Source organism: Lycorma delicatula, chromosome 4 (assembly GCF_047948215.1).
Source record: "Lycorma delicatula isolate Av1 chromosome 4, ASM4794821v1, whole genome shotgun sequence".
Classification (NCBI taxonomy): domain Eukaryota; kingdom Metazoa; phylum Arthropoda; class Insecta; order Hemiptera; family Fulgoridae; genus Lycorma; species Lycorma delicatula.
The window spans coordinates 69,339,747-69,360,815 of NC_134458.1; the positions used below are offsets into that span (position 1 = coordinate 69,339,747).

Here is a 21,069-nt window from a genome sequence, read left to right on the forward strand (position 1 = left end):
ACCCTATTCCGCCATAAACAATGGTCAGTACTAGCCGTTTTGTTATAGTGTTTTTCTACAGTACCATTTGTCCTTGAAATCTGTACGTGTAATATCGTTTTTGTTAAAACATTATAAGATTAATAAAACTTTCTTTGTTTGAACACAAGCAGCGGTATAATTATTAAAAGAATTTTAGATTTTTACGCAAAAACCTTTAAATAAGAATGACATTAGAAAATGAATCCTCCCACTATAAAAATCCAACGATAATGCCGATTACATTAAAATCGTTTACTTAGACTAAATAATTTTCCGTTCAAATAAGTTATGAAAAAAACTTTTCTCAGGATTATCGGTGGAATTACCTCAACAAAATCCATGAAATTATCATTAAAATCGTTCAGTTTAATGAAGAGTAAACCTTGAACATCTATCGTTTTTACTTTTCCGGGAAACGGGCCAGATTTGAACTCCATGATCAAATTATGTTTTTAATTTACAAATGACGCGGTATTAAAAGCGTTAATCAGAATTAAAAAAAAACAATAATTTGTAATAAAACATTTTGCGTCTAAGTTTATCCTCTTGACCAAATAATGTTTTTACCGTCAAATTTATATCGTATTTAGAATTTAATTACTAAAAGAAAAAGCTGAAAACACATTTGTACGACTTACCCTTCAGCCGGCTTTTTTCTGATGCACAGCTTACACACGCATACACAAACAACTTAATTTAAAATATTTATCGATTTAGTGAAATATAATATTTTTTGTTCAGGTGTTAAGCTTCCCTCATCGCCCCTGCCGCATGGACAAAAGATATCAGTCGGTAGGTAAGGATTTTCAAATAACAGCCTATTATGATGACAAATTGTTTGTACTAATAAAATTTATTGCTACTTCAGCAACCGTTTCGTAGCCCTAACAAAATAATAAAGTGATTGGTTATCGCGTACATTTACTGACACATCGTTATTTCTATTGTAATGCGTTTAACCTTGACATGCCGGCACCATCATCAATAACGTGTATCAAACAAATTATTTTTAATTTGTGTTTGTTATCAAGATTTATTAAAAATTACGTAATCGTTAATAAAAATTACGAAATTCTAATAATGTGAGAACTATTGAAAGATCTGTAAATAAATCAAACTTAAACCTATACAGACTATACATAAGAATTTAATTTACGCGTACAACGTTTCGTGGAAAATTTTTAGGTAGTCCTTTACAATTCATCTAACATTGACAGGCACATTTAAGACGCATTAAACACGCATATAAATATAAACTACAGATTTTAAATAAAAATAAAATTATCAAAAACCCCATTATAGACGTGGAAAATGAAATACTTAAAACTGGTACATTAGAAAAAATCAAAATAAACTAAAGACATCAGTTTGTTAATATAATTGATAATATTAAAAATAATAATTTAAATCATCATAAAAATATAGATAAAAATTATTATATATATATATATATATATATATATATATATATATATATATTTCCAAAAAACTGAATATTTTACCCGTAAAGAATCTATACGTATACAAATTATTAAGAGTATTTTTCAACAGTTGTAAAAATCATAAAATAAAAAATGCGTACCGTACAAGAAATACGGATGCAAAAATTCACAAATGCCTCGTGTATTTAAAGAACGGTTTCGAAATGATTCGTCTATCTGGGACCTAAGATTTATAATATGTTAGACGATAATGTAAACCGTATAACTGTTGAAAATATCTTCATTAAAGAGGTGTAGAAACGGGTTGCCGACATTCAGGACACAGCGATACGATTTCTAAATCAGAGTGAATAAAATTAACGCAGAGCGAAAAAAATTAAAATAGCGTTCAAAATATACAATAAGATCAAGGTTTTGTACTTCTTTCTTTCCTGTTTCCCCTCCGATAACTACCGTTCAGATAATACTTCAGAGGATGATATGTATGAGTGTAAATGAAGTGTAGTCTTGTACATTCTCAGTTCGACCGTTCCTGAGATGTGCGGTTTATTGAAACCCAACCACCAAAGAACACCGGTATCCACGATCTAGTATTCAAATCCGTGTAAAAATAGCTGACTTTACTAGGACTTGAACGCTGGAACTCTCGACTTCCAAATCAGCTGATTTGGGAAGACGCGTTCACCACTAGACCGACCCGGTGGGTCAAGGTTTTGTACTGCTGTTGATGAATCGAACATTTCTCCTGTCACGTAACGATTAATAATATGAACTAGACTTTCTTTCATTTTCCTGTTTAGCCTCCGGTAACTACCGTTTAGATAATTCTTCAGAGGGTGAATGAGGATGATATGTATGAGTGTAAATGAAGTGTAGTCTGGTACATTCTCAGTTCGACCATCCCTGAGATGTGTGGTTAATTGAAACCCAACAACCAAACAACACCGGTATCCACGGTTCTAGTACCCAAATCCGTGTAAAAATAACTGACTTTACTAGGAGTTGAACGCTGGAACTCTCGACTTCCAAATCAGCTGATTTGGGAAGACGCGTTCACCACTAGACCAACTCGGTGGGTTAATATAAACTAGACTGGATGCGACAAACTTTAGATTAATTGTACTTAGATCAGGCTATATTTTAAGACTCATTTAAGTATTACTAGCTGCAGAGGCATGCCCTCCACAGCTTGCCCTCCTGGCGGGCGGTGTCTCGGTCCACCTATTCTGTAAAAAATATTTTTTTTTTGAATGATGAAAATTGATATAACGAAAGCTAAATTAGGAATCCAACTCCAGGAAGATACTAACGAATCGGGATTTTCCCATAGCGATCGGTGCATTCCGGCGCCTACTTTTTGGTTATAGTTCGTTATTTTATGAAGAAAAATAATCACATAAATAAATAGAACATATGTTTAAAAAAATGTTTAATACACCATTCTTAAATTAAACTCATTAAAAAATAATTTTAGGACGGTATCTCAGAATGGATTTGACAACAAGCTTTGACGGTGATACATTCGATTACGTGTAACAGCTTCAAATTAAATTTGACGTTTTCGCCGATTTTTTCTCATGCGTATTTGCACATCACTCTTTAGGCCATTCCCCATGCGTAAGAAAAAAACCGGCAAAATAAACAAATTTTTAATTTGTAGTTTTGATTTTCACGTAATCTTGCGTATCACGATCAAAGCTTTTGTCAAATCCGTTCTGAGATACCGTTCTAGAATTATTTTTTTCCCTTTTAGTGCGTTTAGTTTAAGAGTGACGTTTTAAAAGCTTTTTTTTTACATCTTTTTTATTTTCTACTTTTTAGACTTCATAAATTTATACATTACAGCTGCGCTAACGCAAAGGTTTACCGTATTTAGCGAAGATCGGATCGATACGTTTTACTGTGGGCGAATGCAATCAAAACATAGGGCTAAACGATTTAATTTCCGGATAACAGAAATCCGGTCGATCTAGAGTGTACCCGATGCGTTACAAAGTTAGCGCTCGACCTGCCGATCCGTACGCCGTTTGAATCTTGAAAATCGGACGAGCGGTTGCCGTGATATTACAGTGGCACACAATCGCAAAACCCCTCCCTAATATCCAAATGGCGCAACAGGGGCGCTTGAAAATATTATTAGCCGACGGGTACCGCTGGAAGCGGATGGGGCTATCATCAAAGGGGGTCGAACGAGATTTTTTAGAACGCTAGGACTGAAAAATTCGGATCCGGTTAAAAAAATCTAAATTTTCCCAAAACTTCAATATATATACTGTAGTTCGATATATAATAATATAAGAAGTACACACACGACCACGATGAGACCTACTAAAAAATCGAGATATTCCACTAGTGATCGGTACATTCCGGTGCTAAATTAAGGAGAACACACACAGACAGACACGCATACGAATTCCGTTTAATAGGCTAGGATTACCTTTGGCAATGAAGTTTTTATGCCGGCCTCCGTGGCGCGAGTGGTAGCGTCTCGGCCTTTCATCCGGACGTCCCGATTTCGAATCCTGGAAGGCATGGCATTTTCACACGCTATAAAAATCGTCATTCATCTCATCCTCTGAAACAACACATAACGGCGGTACCGGAGGTTAAAAAAATGAAGCGTTTATGTCGCTTCAGGTATTCCAAACAATGAAACTTTATATAAATATACAGGGTTATCATAAAAGAATGGTGCGGTTTCAGTAATTCATAGGAAGATTGTAGGGAAATTTCTAGATGTTATATCGGTATCCCCGAAAGCCTCCAACCCAAAAGTTTGTTTATCAGCAGTTGTAACCGCAACGTCAGTTCTTCTATTGTTATTGCGGCGAGTTTAGCGAATTACTATGTTCTCGGATAAAGACAAAGCAAAGTGTGTTTTATTGATGGCCGAATTAAAATCCGGAATTTTAGTTCAACGTGCGTTTCGACGTGAATTCGGAAGAGATCCATCACACAAAAATAACATAACACGTCGGTTCAAACGATTCGAAGAAACAGGATCGGTTAAGAGACAGATATCAACCGGCAGACCAAGTGTACCGGACGAAACGGTTGAACTAAATTAGACGATCGGCGATTAGAAGTCCTGGGTAAGTCCATCGAAGCGTCGAATTAGGTATTCCAAAATCAAGAGTTCACAAAGTTTTACGTAAAAAACTGAAATTACACGCTTATAAAATCCAGATACTGCAGGAATTGAAACCCGATGATGGTATAAAACGTTACAATTTGCTGTTGAAATGTTGTACAGAATATGTGAAAACGAATCAATTTTAGACGATATAATTTTTACAGACGAAGCTACATTCCACGCTAATGGATGCTTAAAAAGACACAATTCACGAATCCATGGGGCTCTGAAAACCCACACGCAGTTATCGAGAAACAACGCGATTCGCCTAAAGTTAATGTTTGGTGTGGTGCGATGAAAAATCGTGTAACAGGGCCTTTCTTCTTTGCTGAAAAAACAATTAATGGAGTCGCGTATCTTTACGTGTTAACCGATTATCGCTTTCCTCAGCCGGATGAACTCGAAAACATTCATAGACTTCATTTCCAACAAGATGGTGCTCCCCGCACTTCAATGCGTCGGTCACGGACGCTTTGAACGAAAAATTTGGAGATCGATGGATAGAGCCGGCGAGGACCCGTACTTTGGCCTCCAAGGAGTCCAGACCTGACACCTTGCGATTTTTTTCTTGTGGACATCAAAAGCGTTGTTTATTTACAAAAAAATCGCTACTTAAACCGCTTAAAAAACAGGATTAATGAAGCGATGACAATCGTTAACAAAGAAATGTTAACTAATGTTTGGAGAGAAGTCGAGTATCGTTTGGACAACTGTAGAGCGACTAAGGGCGCACATATTGAAATTTATTAATTATGTAAAAAAATGTTTGAGACGACAAATTTGAAAAATAAAAAACATAAAACTGTAAATAATTCTGTTTTAATTTCAACCGTGTTAAAAACCGCACCGTTCTTTTATGATAACCCTGTATTTGTAATATTATTACTGGAATAAATTTGAATTTGAAATCGAGTATACGAATTATATATGTTATTCTCCAACGTTTAATGTGGCGATTAATCAGATTCACCACATTCAGATATTCTGATGGTGAAAGTTGAATAAAAATATTTTTATAAAAAAATTAAATAGCAAACCATCTGACCGATCATTTGTTTGTTATTGTTCATCCATTCAGATAAAATCTGTATGTCTTGATTGACCCTTTTGATTTATAAAATGCTGAAAATTTGATTAATTTTTTTAATAAATGCGGTCAATTTGATTAATCTCCTCCGAAATAATATACTTAATTTGAAAAGTTAACGTTAATCGGACGACATTAGCAAACGTAGGTTATGTCTGGCTAAAATTGAACTTCCATTTTTGCCAGGATTTCTCGTAATCTATTTACCGTCGATTGGTACGGAGTGATATTTTTTTAATTTCTCGTTATCGTTTCGATCACTCCCAGAGCTTATCTGTGTTGTCACATGCATCGGGAAAGGTCCAAATATGCAAATATTTCTCGGTCTTTCACCGACGTATTTGGTACGTGTCGATCTTCATCGAAGAAAATCCATATTTGTCAGATATTGATCTTCCATCGTAATGGTACATTAATCGCTAACTAAAATTTTGTTTCGTATAAATTTAGTTGAGAATAAGTTTATTTGTTTAAAGTAGAGTTGAGCAGAAATCCTGAAGTGTGAATCAATCAAATAAATTACGGTACATTTCAATCGACTTACTAATAAACTAAATTCAAATAGAACTTGGGACGATCGCAGTGCCGAGAAGAAAAAATTAGAAGCTTTTGAAATGCGGTACTATAAGAGAATGTCAAACGGGTGGATAAAGTGATAAATGAGAAGGTGTTGCGGAAAATTGATGAAAGTAGCATTTGGAAAATTATTGTTAAAAGAACAGACAGGCTTATACAGGCCATATATTAAGGCATCCTTGAATAATCACTTTAATATTTGAGGCACCGGTAGAAGGAAAAAATTGTGCAGACAGGCTACGTTTGGAATGTAAAAAAAATTGTTAGGGATGTAGGATGTAGAAAGTATACCGAAATGAAACGACTAGCTCTAGATAGGTCATCTTGGAGAGCTGCATCAAACCAGTCAAATGACTGAAGACAAAAAAAAACTTTGGATATTAAAAAAAAAACATTATTAAAAACATCGCTCATATATTGTTTAAAATTTATTTCCAAATTTTTTACGTTTAACAGCGACCAAATTTAGAAAAGGTGCTTATTGAAAACAAAATGATGATAATTAACAGTTGTCTCCGTGGCGGAGTGGTAGCGTTTCGGCTTTTCACCCGGAGGGGTTCCAGTTTTGAATACCGGTCAGGCATGGCATTTTACATACTTTACAAAATTTCTGTTTCATATGCCTAACGCATAAGCTTCGAGGTTATGCGATGCTCATGTGACTGATCACACAAAAAAATACTAAAATCTACAGTTAAGATGCATGTTCCTATTACAAAATAATCTTTTTTCATAGTTGTTATTAATCAACTCTTGACATTTTTATACATAAATAATTATTTAAAAAAAATATGGAATCGACTTCTAAACGCGCTGAAATGTAAGAAATAATTTCGTCTACATACTTAAAAAATTCCTTAAGACACTTTTCTGAATCTCTACCTGCTTCTATAAACTAATTTCTACATATAATATAAATTTATTCTATATTAATATGCACGTATATTTCATAAAAACCAACACTGATATTACATCAGTCGAATGCATATTTATATGCCTTTGATTCCTTTTTGTGATGATGATTGCGAATTCTAGATTGTTTGTATATGCGATTATAACTTTTGTTTCTTTTTGTCATTCCTACCGCATTTTTTAATGTGCAGTAATTATTATTATCTTTTCCCTGTTATGAAATTAAAATTCGCATCTTAAAAAAGTAATCCACAAAAAGGTAAAAGGAATTTATAGTATATAAATCGGAAGAAATGTTGATTAACCCGATTTTAGACAGATATCGTAATATATACGGAAATTCTTCATCCGCTATGAATACTTACAAGATAGCGGTATCATCTGGAATTGAATTTACGTTTTTGTTTGCGCCTCTTTCCTTCACTAATCGTTTGAATTCGTTCAAGATAATGAAAAGAATGGGGTTCGTACTTATTTACCGGTTTGCAACCGGCATCCATAATCTGCATTTAAAAAATATAGCACAACAATAATAGTTTAGTTATAATATTAGGAGAGCGGATATTTATTTAAAGGACTAAAAAACAAATACCATAAAATTTTTAACATTTACTTTCTGTTATTAATCTGTCGTACAAGTATTAAAAAACTTTTTTGATAAGGTTTATATCTGTGCAAATGTTCTTGACGAGGAAAGAACTAATATACTTAATTAATTTTAATATAAAACATATTTTTACAGCGATTGTAAATCGTCCGGTAATTAATGCTCGCATTGACAAATAGCTAAATCAATATATAAAATGAAAAAATATATATATTTTAGAGAAAAAAAATAAAGAAATGATTACGTAGTTTTTTTTTAATATTCAAATGGGAGTGGAAATATCTTTGAAGGAAAATTTTAGATAGAAATGGTATAAATAATATTTATTACAAAGAATATGACCTGTACATAGTAAAGTACATTAGCAAAGATATAAAACAGCTGCAAACTAGTGAATACAAAAAAACCGTTAAAAAAGAAGTGAAACCGAACTGATCTAAGACAAAGCATTCGACATAAATGCAATAATAAATCATCTCTTATTTGTAGACAAAATGACAGCTGTCAAAAATTATCTTTTAAAAAAAAGACGGATTGAAATTCCGTATCTCTTGTACATGTGTAATACGTTTTAATATATATGTATGTATGTATGTATGTATGTATGTATGTTTGTGTGTGTGTGTGTATATATATATATATATATATATATATACATATACATACATACATACATACATACATACATACATACATACATATCTGTGTAGAGAGAAAGGAACACTGATTGAGCGAGTAGAAACGATTTATTATGAGTTACTAACAAATCTGTTCACTTCTTTAACCCTCTTGGTTTTTTGTATATGTGATCTAATTGTGCGCCATTATGTCTCAATACATATACACGTACGCGCAGAGGCAAAGCAAAAAATGTTAAGACTGTAGAACTAAAGGAAAGACCTATTTTAATACTAGATTATCTATACGAATATTGTGTTATAAATGTTCTAGATTAAACATTTACAAATTTTTTGTATTTCCAAGCGTACAACGTCGAAGGGACACGATGGTTTTTAAAATATTAAAAGCGGGTAATTTTTATTAATTTACTATTATTATTTGTAATTAATAATTTTTATTACATTTGATGGAGGAAATAGAAACGGATAAAAACGCGTACTGCCGGGTTCATTGTGTACTCGATCGTTTGTAATTTTATTCAAAATAAAAAGCTTAATAAATTTTTTAATAGGTAAAGATGTTTAATTTTTTTTATTTTGTAAAATAAAAATTTAGATTTTCCAAATTTAATTAATGTAAGTTTACCAGTTTCTGAGAAATAATTTTTTTTTTTGTTGAAAATCACAAAGTAGCGTCCAGAAGGAAAACAAAATAATTAACCTCGGTTCTACATATATTGACATCTTTTCGTTTGTTCCCGATAACCACAAAAACTACTGAAACTGGAAGGTTACCAACCGCAGTTTAAATAATCAATCTCACTACTATGTAAATCATAAAACAAAAATAAAAATCTATAACTTCCTTTAACAAAATTTAATGCGTTGTATAAATTAATATCGACTTCTTCAGACAGTAATTATGTGATTTACTAAATTTAATTCGTTATCTATAAAATATCAATTTGTATTAGTATCATAATATACGTAAAAGTAAATTAATTTGATAATAAAATTTAGGAAATGACGACCGTTACAAATTTACGACTATATAGAGTAGCACTCTTTACATCTTTAGTACCTGAACTAAGAATTTACATCAGGGTAAGCCATATCCGTAATCTGCATAGATTCGACATTCAATCTGGTATTAATATTTTCGTAACTCCAAAGTCACAGATAGAAAGAAGAACTTCTAGGGGTGCTACGATTTATGGTCGCAAACAACGTGAATCTACGCAAGAACGTTCTCAAGGACTTGAAGAGCAACGCATACGCTATTTTAAATAAATCGGTGGGAAAATCTTATAAACGCTTCGGTAATTTATTAAAACGGTAACAGAAGCAGCGTAACATCTTTTCTCGTAAGCCGAAGTATTATACTGTGTTTTACGAAAACAGTTCTGATTTAATAGCAGGAATATATTTTTACTTCCTTGTTCGATGTAAAGGAGGTAGTGATCGCAAAAAATTTCGGTTTTCAGATTTCGACGAAAATATCCGTTTTGACGATCCCTGATTTCATTTTGACTGGTTTGGCGTTACGTTTGTTTGTACGTACGTACGTATGTATCTCGCATAACTTAAAAACACATAGTCGTAGCGCGTTGAAATTTTAGATTTAGGGCTCTTGTAACATCAAGTTGTGCTCCTCCCTTTTTGATTGCGATCAAGCCCAAAATCCAAAAACAAAATTAAGTTTTTGGTAGATTTCAGGTTTAGGTAGATTTCACCGGTGCTAAGTAGAGGATAAAAAAGATTTCGACCATAAAGTTAAGGGGTAGTGTGCACGAACGTATATACGTATACACACTTAATAAAATCTTGTGGAACCTGTTAGCGAACCCGACACTGCCCAGGCGTCCATAAATGGGGTTCCTCCACCAATAGAGATTTGGACGGTGAACACAACTTAACCTAACTAATAATAATGTTTATGCAGTTATAATATAAATTTAGTTGAACCTGAAAAAATACACGACAAGGAGATATGTCTACTGATAAAAAATCTAATCAAAGTAATCTTAATTAAAATTTTTATATTAATCCTGAAACCGAAACGCACAAAAGTACACATAAAAATATAACCTACTAGGGGAAAAATAGCAAAAAATGGAAAAAGTAATTAAAAGTAGTAGAAATAACAAAGATGGACCACTGAATGTGAAAATAGGAGGAGAAAAGATTATGGAGGTAGAAGAATATTGTTATTTGGGAAGTAGAATTACTAAAGATGGACGAAGCAGGAGCGACATAAAATGCCGAATAGCACAAGCGAAACGAGCCTTCAGTCAGAAATATAATTTGTTTATTTCAAAAATTAATTTAAAGGTCAGAAAAAGATTTTTGAAAGTATATGTTTGGAGCGTCGCTTTATATGGAAGTGAAACTTGGACATTCGGAGTATCTGAGAAGCAAAGATTAGAAGCTTTTGAAATGCGGTGCTATAGGAGAATGTTAAAAATCAGATGGTTGGATAAAGTGACAAATGAAGAGGTGTTGCGGCAAATAGATGAAGAAACAAGCATTTGGAAAAATATAGCTAAAAGACTTATGGGCCACATACTAAGGCATCCTGGAATAATAGCTTTAATATTGGAAGGAAAAAATTGTGTAGGCAGGCCACGTTTGGAATATGTAAAACAAATTGTTAGGGATGCAAGATGTAGGAGGTATACTAAAATGAAACGACTAGCACTAGATAGGGAATCTTGGAGAGCTGCATCAAACCAGTAAAATGACGGAAGACAAAAAAAAAAAATAAACAAAGCGATTCGGGCACGATTTTGTACTCCAAACAGATTACAAAAAGATAAGACTAGGAGCAAGCAAAGCAAGCAGAGGTATATGTAAGACTGTAATTTACATTAAAATAAAAAACGTATTAGCATCAACATTAAATTACTAACATTAAAAATTTTGTGTTAAAAGGAAAGATCCCAACATATTATCTATTCCATTCATATTTTGTCGAGTTCAAGTGGCAAAATTTTGCAAAGGACCTGGATCTAGCTATTCTTTGTACTTCATCAACTAAATTAATTATAACCAAATGTTACCCCTGTTTTTTGGCATAACTGAGAAGGTTTTTATATATATTTCATCTAGAAAAAAAGTATATATATATAAATATGTATATTTGTAACTTAAATGTAACTTATTTGCCTCTTGATTGGGTAGAATTAAATATAATATCAATACATATTTTACTTAATAATATTATCTTTATTAATCTCACGGGTTAACCAATCAACTATACATACCTATAAATTAAATTCACTATTTTTTACTTGTAATTTTTTAATCTTCCGCTGGTGACAAATACACATTCATACACAATCATACAAAATTCTCTTACATAATAAAAAATTTAATTGTCTACCAATCCTAGATAACAATATTTTATCCCCACCTTTGTTGTAATAGATGACCCTACATATATATTTGATTCATCTTATCTTTAGATAATTATATGTATCTCTTTATATAACCTGATTGCTATTTCTTTATATAAAGGAAATACAAACTACTATATATATATATAGTATTTGGAGCTATATGTAGCTCCACTACATATAGTAGTGGAGCTTTGCTGGTTGAAGCAAAAACTTTCATGAATTGAATTAATGAACTGTGAGTCTTTACTGTGTGGGTTGATTTTGAACTAAATGATTTTATTCAATCGAATGAATAATATTACAAAAATAATAAAATTAAATTTACATTATATAAAATAATATTATATAAATTTAAGAAATTTTGTTTAACAATAATGAGCTTCCCGTGGAGATCGCCTGTGAGGTTGGAGTTGTAAGGTACCTCGTTGCAAGCTAAACTTATCATCACCATCAACTAATAATAAATGGGGTGCTCCTGTGGCGCTGTTTTGGGAGCACCTTCAATGTGCTGTCCACTGTCACAACATATTTAATTTCTAACTTGTTCAGTACAAACAAATAACATACCCTGTACTACATCAGAGCATATCATATTCCCTAAGCGCTCAAAAAACCTGAATAACACATCATTAACTACGTCATAGCATATTAAATTTTCTAATTTTTCAGCAAAAATAAATAATACATCCTGAATGTATTACTACTTGCTCAATTCCTTGCCCAAATCCTACTTGCTCGACAAAAAATTAAATACAGCACGCAATACGATAGCTTACAAGATATGCTGCTAAATCAACAAGAAGCTTGATAATGCATCCGTAACTGTGTCAAAGTATATAGCATTTGCTGCCTCATCAATAAAGGTAGTTATTACACCCTGTACTATGTGAGAGCAATATAACATTTTCTCTCGTTCAGTAAAATCATAAATAATATATAAATTATTTATATAACAGTTACCACTTACCGACAATCTTTAATAGTAATGTTCCAGCGCTTTAAGATTATTAATCCATCCTCAGGAACAATGATGTGTTATACTTTATTTACGTCACATATCATTAATTATACTGAATTGAATTTTATAAAACTTTGAATACTTGTTTGATTAATATAATTCAAACATATATTAAACAATAATTTTAATTCTCAGGACGGTAATACTGCTTCATACTAATAAACATAACAATTGAGATCTTCATACTGACATGATGGATAATGTTGACTTTATTTTACCTTTTGACGATCGATTGTTATAATTACATTTTTATAAAATTTAATTTATTATAATTAATGACATGTAAAGTAAATAATTATAGAGCATAACACATCATTGTTCATGAGGATAGATTAATAATCTGAAAGCGCTGGAACATTACTATTACAATTTGTCGGGAAGTGGAAACTATTATATAAATAATTTATATATTAATACCAACGGGTCTTGCTTAATAAAATTCATATAACTAATATACTCTGTGTACTAAACCTAAGTGAGCTTATTACATTTCTAACTTTTTTTGTAAAAATATAAATAATATACTCTGCAATATGTCAAGAGAATAAATAGGATGTACTTGCTGCTTGAACTGCAAGATTTGAAAGAATAAATCCTGTAATTTGCCAGAGCATACCGTACTTCCCTACTTCTTCAAAAAAGTTAAAAGAAAAATTAAATACTATTTAATTTTTCTTTTCACTGTGTCGAAATATAACATGTCGATTACCAAAAAATGTTAGTAATATACTTTGTACGATATCTAACCGCAAGACAATTTTAACTTGTTTAATAAAACCCTACAGTGCAGGGTTATTACCCTGCACTGTGAAAAACTAACTGATTTACCAACGACAAAGAAAACAGAACTCAAATTCAAAGTAAGTAACTTTCAGAACCACTCAGGCTAAAATCAGAATTCAATTACTAAGCGAATTTGCAAGCAAATTGGTCTTCAAATTTCTTATGAAAAAAAACTAATTAATTTTCCAAAGAAAAAGAAAAAAGAACTAAATTCCTTAAAATTTCTGACATCAACGAAGTAAGTAGAGTACAAAAATGTAAATATTTGAGAGAAATCATAACATCAAATATAATTGAAAAATGTGTGGGATGAGGAATACAGTACAAAAAATCGAAACTGCCTATCATCTCATAAAGAAAGTTTATCATAAAAATTGCCTGTTATATAACTCCAAATTGAGGCGCTAAAAAACTGCAGTTCTATCAGAAACACTGTATGGGACAGAATGTATGCATTTATTTTTAGAACAAAAAATAGCAAAAGTAGAAATAAAAATCTTAAGAAAACTCAGGGACAAAAATATGTAAATGAAATTTATAAATTGAAAAGTAATATAGAAATTTACAAATGTACAGTAAAATTTAAGGTTCTTAATCTGAGAAAGAAGATTTTAGTTTTATGGTCATTTATACAGAATGAAAACCAAAGATTAGACAAAAATGTATGTAAAAGTATGAAGTAATAAAATCATTTATAACTGAAATTATGGCAACTTTACCTGGCAACTCTCCATTGGTCTTATTGCTCTGGTTTAGTACTTTTTTTTCATTTAAGTACCATTCTTCTTACGATAAAGAAATTAATTGTAAATTTTCAGAATAATTCTGATAAAATACTATGCGATGTAAATTTTAAACTAAATTCATATAAAAGTTATGAATGCAATCGTTTCCTAAAGTATATTTTATTTCAGCAGCCATAAAAATAAACAGATTCAAATGTTCAAGTATTTGTAATTTTCAAGTATAATCAAATTGAAGTATTTTTCAATATATTTTTGTGCCAGAAAATATTTTTGTATAATTATTAATATTTTCATTTACATTCATATGAAAATTCAATTTTAGTTCCTATAAAATAGTATAGTAGAGACAAACAACTGCATTCTGTGCTTCATTAGAACAGCTTTTAAAAAGCAGGCTAAACATGCCTAGACAAATTTTTTCTTGTCAATTTCAAATACTCAGATCTGCTATTCAGTACCCGCTATATATGTATTGTTACAAAACTTAAAATCAAAACAATTCTCATAGGGTCATTTAAAAGAATAAAGTATTTTGTTTTTTAGTTCTCAAAACTCATTGCAGTTCCTATATAAAATTTAATTTTATAAAAATAACGCCGCCATATTGGTTAATCAAGCTAATGTAAAATGCATTATTTTTTTACTAAATAAAATGTATGTCTGAAAATAATTATTAAATAAAATTAAATGTTAGAATAGACCTTAATAAAATATAAAAATCATTCTACATATCAATAACTCTAACAAAATATAACAGTTTAAGATTCCTGATAATAAGCTTTATAAAATCATCCGATTACATTTTCAACTCGTTTAAATTTAGTTCAAGTATTATTAGCTTAAAAAAAATTACCAAATCTGTTTTATATATGACGTTAACGACGAAAGTGAAATTGAGATCGGTAGATGTCATCATAAATACTTTAAAAGAAATTATTTTTACATATAAGAAATTTAATAATAATTAAAAAAATTATACAGCTTGAAACACACACTTTTTGCCACTGTTTGTTCAAAAAATATTTATGATAATTAATAAATAAACAGAATAAAATTGTCTCTAAATCTTATTAAGAGATTGAAAAATTTATATACATTTTTAATTATGATGCGTTTACAACAAATTATTCCTCGAATTAAGATTATTTTAAGTCAGCTAAAAATTATTGATATCAAACAAAAACAAGATCGATAAGTAATAATGTATTAGTTGTCAACTAATTAAAAATATCGTTGAATTCAGCTTGGGCATAATTATAACAATTATTTACTAGCACAGTAAAAGTAAGAACGTGTAAAATTTTTGATTTATTAATCATGAGGTTTAATAAATTTTTGAATTTCACTCATTAAATTGCCGTTCAATAAGTCTTAATAAAAACAAACTTGGTTTTGTTTTTCTAGGTTAAAAAATTTAATCACTATCTTCCGTACAACTTAATCTTGAATTCTTAATAATATTTAAAAATGCATTCACAAAATATACAAATTTTTATAGTTAATTTTTCTTAAAGAATCTGTGTGTGTGTCTGTGTGTGTGTTAAACTTTTAAAACTGTGTAATAAAAAGTCCTATTCTATACCGTAGCAGAATTGAACAGTAAATCGGTTAAAAGTTAAACCTTCAACACGCAGCCAATCGTCTTGCCTTCCCGCCCCATTTCTAACCGCAGCATGCACGTATATCTTATATAACGTACTTTTTGCCCTTGAAAATTAACTACAGCATTTTTTTGTTTAGTCTGTTATGACTTACTTATTTCAACTACTTTTTAAAATTTGAAAACCGAAATTTTTTGCGATCACAATACTTTCTTTACTTCGTATAAGAAAGTAAAAATTCTCAGTATAAATATGACTAAAACAACAATACAAAATATTAGATACCGATATAATCAGTTTTGAAACTGTACAATTTTTTTTTATATTTCAAATTAGTTAGATAACCTTACTTGTCAATTTATCTTATCCATGAAACTGTACGACTCTGTGCATTTGTCATTCTTTAATCAGACCAACTTTAAAGCACAACTTGAAGTACAAGATTACAGTTCATCGTTAGCTTAAACGAATACCTTTATAAAATTAACAAAAAATTGTGAATATTTCTCTCTTAACTCAATGACAGAAATTTTCACAAATTCATTAAAAAAAAATTTACCGATCAATTTTTTTTTTGCAATGCGTTCCCGTACATCGATCGGTCTAAAAATCGATTTTCTCCAATTACTAATAGGAAAGTAGTTAAAAAGAAAATGTTAACAAAAAAAAGGATTTTTATAATTACATGTTTAATGAATATGTTCAAAGATCTTGCTTTCCCCCTTATGCAATCACGATGGCATTTACTACAAAATTACACATTTTTCCCCTAAAACTTTTGTCCGATTTATGAAATCAAATAAATGAGTTTTCAATCGACTGTGAGTGGAAATTCAGGATGTTTGGATCTGAAGAAAATTCAAATTCGTCTCTGAAGATTACCTGACCAAAAATCATACGAATGCGGTTACCGTTCCAAGTTGTTTCTCGACATCCTAAACATTCAAAAAAATTTTGATCGATGTCGTCTGTAATCTTTAAGATCGTAACCGAAATAAAAAATATAAAATTTGCGTTATACTTTCAAAAGAAAAAAAAAATTATGGATAAAATACGAAACGTTTGAATAATTTAAATAAATTCTTGCACAACTGAAAGGACCTGTCACGTTACCCCAAGTGCCAGAAAATAATTAATTATAATGTATATTCATTATTTAACTATAATATTTTGATTTTTACGTGTCAATTTTGGGATGTACCGTTCTTATTTTACGAGTTTATTTCCTTCTATTTAAATTTTACACGTAAATAATGTTATTTATTTGTGTAAGCATCGTGACAATTCAGTTGTACACTAACGTCTACATTTCACGACAAAGAAAGTCACTGGCAGATCTCTGTTCTTCCTTCTACCAGAAAAACTAATCGTATTAATCGTAAGGGTTTAAGCGAGTGCACGACAGGTTTCAGCGTTACAGAAGAACATGATGGCAGACGGGATTACAGACATTGCTGGCCGTTACCGTTTACTCTTTGTCGAATTAATCTGCAAAACATTTTCAACAGTTAGAAGGCAATTTTTAAACGGTTCTAGTGTGTATTTTGTTTCGTTTTTTGTTAGTATTATCATAATAAACATAAAATCAATGCAAAATATAAATTAAAAACTTACTTGCAACGCGATCGAGTGAGGTACGTGCTATTTCATTCTCTGCTCTGAGCATACTCTACGACAGAAAAAGAAAATTCTAACAGATCTAATAGTAACATGTTTGTTTTTTTTTTGTATTTGTTCGTACAAGAGTTATGTATATAAGATATATGTACTGTAAAGTAAAACTCTTTTTATAATTACATTGCCGCTTGTGCTAAACAAAAAGAAATTTCAGTTAAAAGTGACAGTAGTCAAAACAAAAAACAGACGCTAATAAATGTAATGATTTCAACAAAGTGACCACTGTTCATACTTGTTTGATACTAGCAGACCCGGCAATGCTTACATATATATATATATATATATATATATATATATATATATATATAGAGAGAGAGAGAGAGAGAGAGAGAGAGAGAGATTTACTTTAACCACCTACGGCGATATTATAAAATTAATATTTACAGAGGTCGAGAAAAGTTTTAAATAAATCGGTAATAAAATTTAAACATTTATATTTCTCTAAAGTAAACAGTTTATACAAAATAGAAAACAATCATTTTACCAGTTCATGGACATTTACTTTGTAAATCGCTGAATATTTACAAATAAATTTACTTTTGTTAGTTATTTTAATTAAAGGATCCTTTATACTAGTATTATTGGAATAAAATTTTGTTCAAACAAAATGAAATGAAGTATTTATTTTTTTTACATTACATTTATATTACGTTTTACACATTTTTTTTATATTACACATTTTATACAACAGATGCGTAGCTTATAAGTCCGTACGGGTGGTAACCGCTCGATACAGTCCATCATACATTTATCCGTCTGGTTACAGGAGCGTTTCATTAAAGCCCTGTAGTAAGTGTATTAGTTATTATTATGGCAAAAGATACCAGAATTGTAGGTAGTACTGGTAGACAGAAAGTTCTGGGTTCGAATTCCGGTCAGAATTGGCTTTTATATACGCTTTATTAAAATTGAAAATAAACGTAAGTGAAGAACTGGATGTCGGTCTATTGCCGATACAAATCAATAAATATAAAAATGTATTAGGTACTAATGCGTGTAAGGAATAGCATTAATAAAGATAATGTGGAGCGACTTATCAACCGTTGGTAGCCGTGATGCTGTCGAGGTAACACCGCCCTTCCTCTCCAAAAGACTACGTTGCTAAACGTTTCACTAAATACATGCTGCAACATAACTCATATTTTGATAAATAATTAAATCTATAACGTACATTATATTAAATTAAGTTAAAAATCCCAACGGCGACTGAGATTCGGACCCGGGACCTTCCGGAAGATTCCATTTAGGAGATCAGTCGGCAAACGGTTTAGTTGATGTTTGTTGAAGAATTAAATAACATTATATTTTCTGTTCTTATAAACATAAAAGGATTACATAAATGTAGGTCGATTACGTAAATGTTGCTATAAGCAACATTGTTGTATTTATGTGGACGTCTCTTACTTTTATTATTAGAACCTTAAATATAATCGAGTTAATTACAAGTTTTACATTTTTTTTTTTTTGTCTTCAGTCATTTGACTGGTTTGATGCAGCTCTCCAAGATTCCCTATCTAGTGCTAGTCGTTTCATTTCAGTATACCCTCTACATCCTACATCCCTTACAATTTGTTTTACGTATTCCAAACGTGGCCTGCCTACACAATTTTTTCCTTCTACCTGTCCTTCCAATATTAAAGCGACTATTCCAGGATGCCTTAGTATGTAGCCTATAAGTCTGTCTCTTCTTTTAACTATATTTTTCCAAATGCTTCTTTCTTCATCTATTTGCCGCAATACCTCTTCATTTGTCACTTTATCCACCCATCTGATTCTTAACATTCTGCTATAGCACCGCATTTCAAAAGTTTTACATATTCATTTTTTTACCCTTTAATGCTGTATTTCATTTTATAAAACGGATAAACTTTATCGTAATATTTTTATTTAATTTATTAAAATTTAAGGTGATTAATTATTATTTTAAATAAAATGTAATAAATATAAAATAATCGACAAATCTTGATTTAATTTAATTATATCGAACGTCTATATAAGAAATGTCTTTATAAGAAAACGTCTATATTAACGTGTTACTCGCACAGCAATACTCATACGTACGCACACACACATGTACACATGTTTACGGTTGTATTTGAATTGTACAACGCTTGTTCAGTACTGTCTGACGGTAGCCAATCAGAGCGAAGGAAGCCACCTGCGTTTGTTAAAAACCCCGTCCCTCTCTCGACCATCGACGCATTAGTTAGACTGACAGAAGTTTTTACTTTTGCCTCATCCCAAAAAAATTAAATAAAAAAAGATTTACCTCTAAAATTCCTCTTAGCTAAAGTCCCCTGTCACCGTATAAACGATACAATTTTATAAATTATGTTATTTTATTATTTTATCATTAACTCTTGAAGTATTTATTTTTCATTTATTTATTTTTTTAATTTTATTAAAGCATTTGTTACTATAAGAAATTTGTTTTATTAAATTTATTTATCATCAAACATTTCGCTTTAATCAACTGATTTTTTTTTAAATCTAGCACAAATGAAGTATTACAATAAATAAAAATACCTTCAAAACTAGAATGATCTAATATACCGGTGATACAGATTGGGTTGATGAAGCTTTGTATTATTTAATCAAATCTAATGTTCAATCTTGATAGTAAAAATGTTCGTAATTTTCTTTCAAGAAACGGCCTCAAAATCATCTTCATCTTTATTACCAAAGTAAAATGTAATGCACCCAATCGTGAAATAACTTTAACAATGTGTGCGTTGTGTGCTTACAGATGAAATGATATTCCGTTCCCGTTCTGTTTTTCTGTACATTTTTATAGTACAGATAAGAACCAAGATAAGAAGTTATCGACGAGTGTTTTCTTATCATCGTCGATAAATTTATCGGTGAGAAGTGCAAGAGTAATTCCGTAAATGCATTCGGTAAAATTGTTTCGACAGTGTTTAGCTCTGTGAATTGTACGTTTCTCAGATGTACAAATATTCGGGCAGATGTTCAAATTATTTATTACGTAGTTTTTTCTTTTTCGTATTTAGCCTCCGGGAATTACCGTTCAGGTATTACTTCAGAGGATGATATGTATGAATGTAAATGAAGTGTAGTCTTGTACAGTCTCAGTTCAACCTTTCCTGAGAAGTGTGGTTAATCGAATCCAACCACCAAAAAACACCGGTATCCACGATCTAGTATTTAAATCCGTATAAAAGTAACTAACTGCCATTACTAGTATTTGAACGCTCGAACTCTCGACTTCCAAGTCGGCTTACTTGGGAAGACGCGTTCACCACTAGACCGACCCGGTGGGTTTATTACTCGGTTTGATCAAATTATTTATTACGTAATCAATCTTATTATTACATTATTACGCATGTAAGATTCGTTGCAAAGATTACAAACGGTTTGAAGGTAAACACAACACATTGGCAACATCATACATCACATACATACATCAATGACTGTGATGTATGTAAAA

General features: G+C 31.0%; 1 protein-coding gene across 10 annotated transcripts in view; it reads right to left on the reverse strand.

The window, feature by feature from the left end:
• LOC142323519 (uncharacterized) overlaps positions 1-21,069 on the reverse strand; it is a 149,841-nt gene that overhangs the window by 64,804 nt on the left and 63,968 nt on the right. For 4 of the 10 annotated variants that reach the window (XM_075363277.1, XM_075363271.1, XM_075363278.1 and 1 more), the window contains one exon: positions 17,559-17,613. The exons of the other annotated variants lie outside the window; for them this stretch is intronic. In XM_075363277.1, the coding sequence (XP_075219392.1) occupies positions 17,591-17,613 (23 nt within the window). In that variant the 3' untranslated portion in view covers positions 17,559-17,590. The remainder of the gene's footprint in view (positions 1-17,558; positions 17,614-21,069) is intronic. 10 annotated transcript variants of the gene reach the window in all.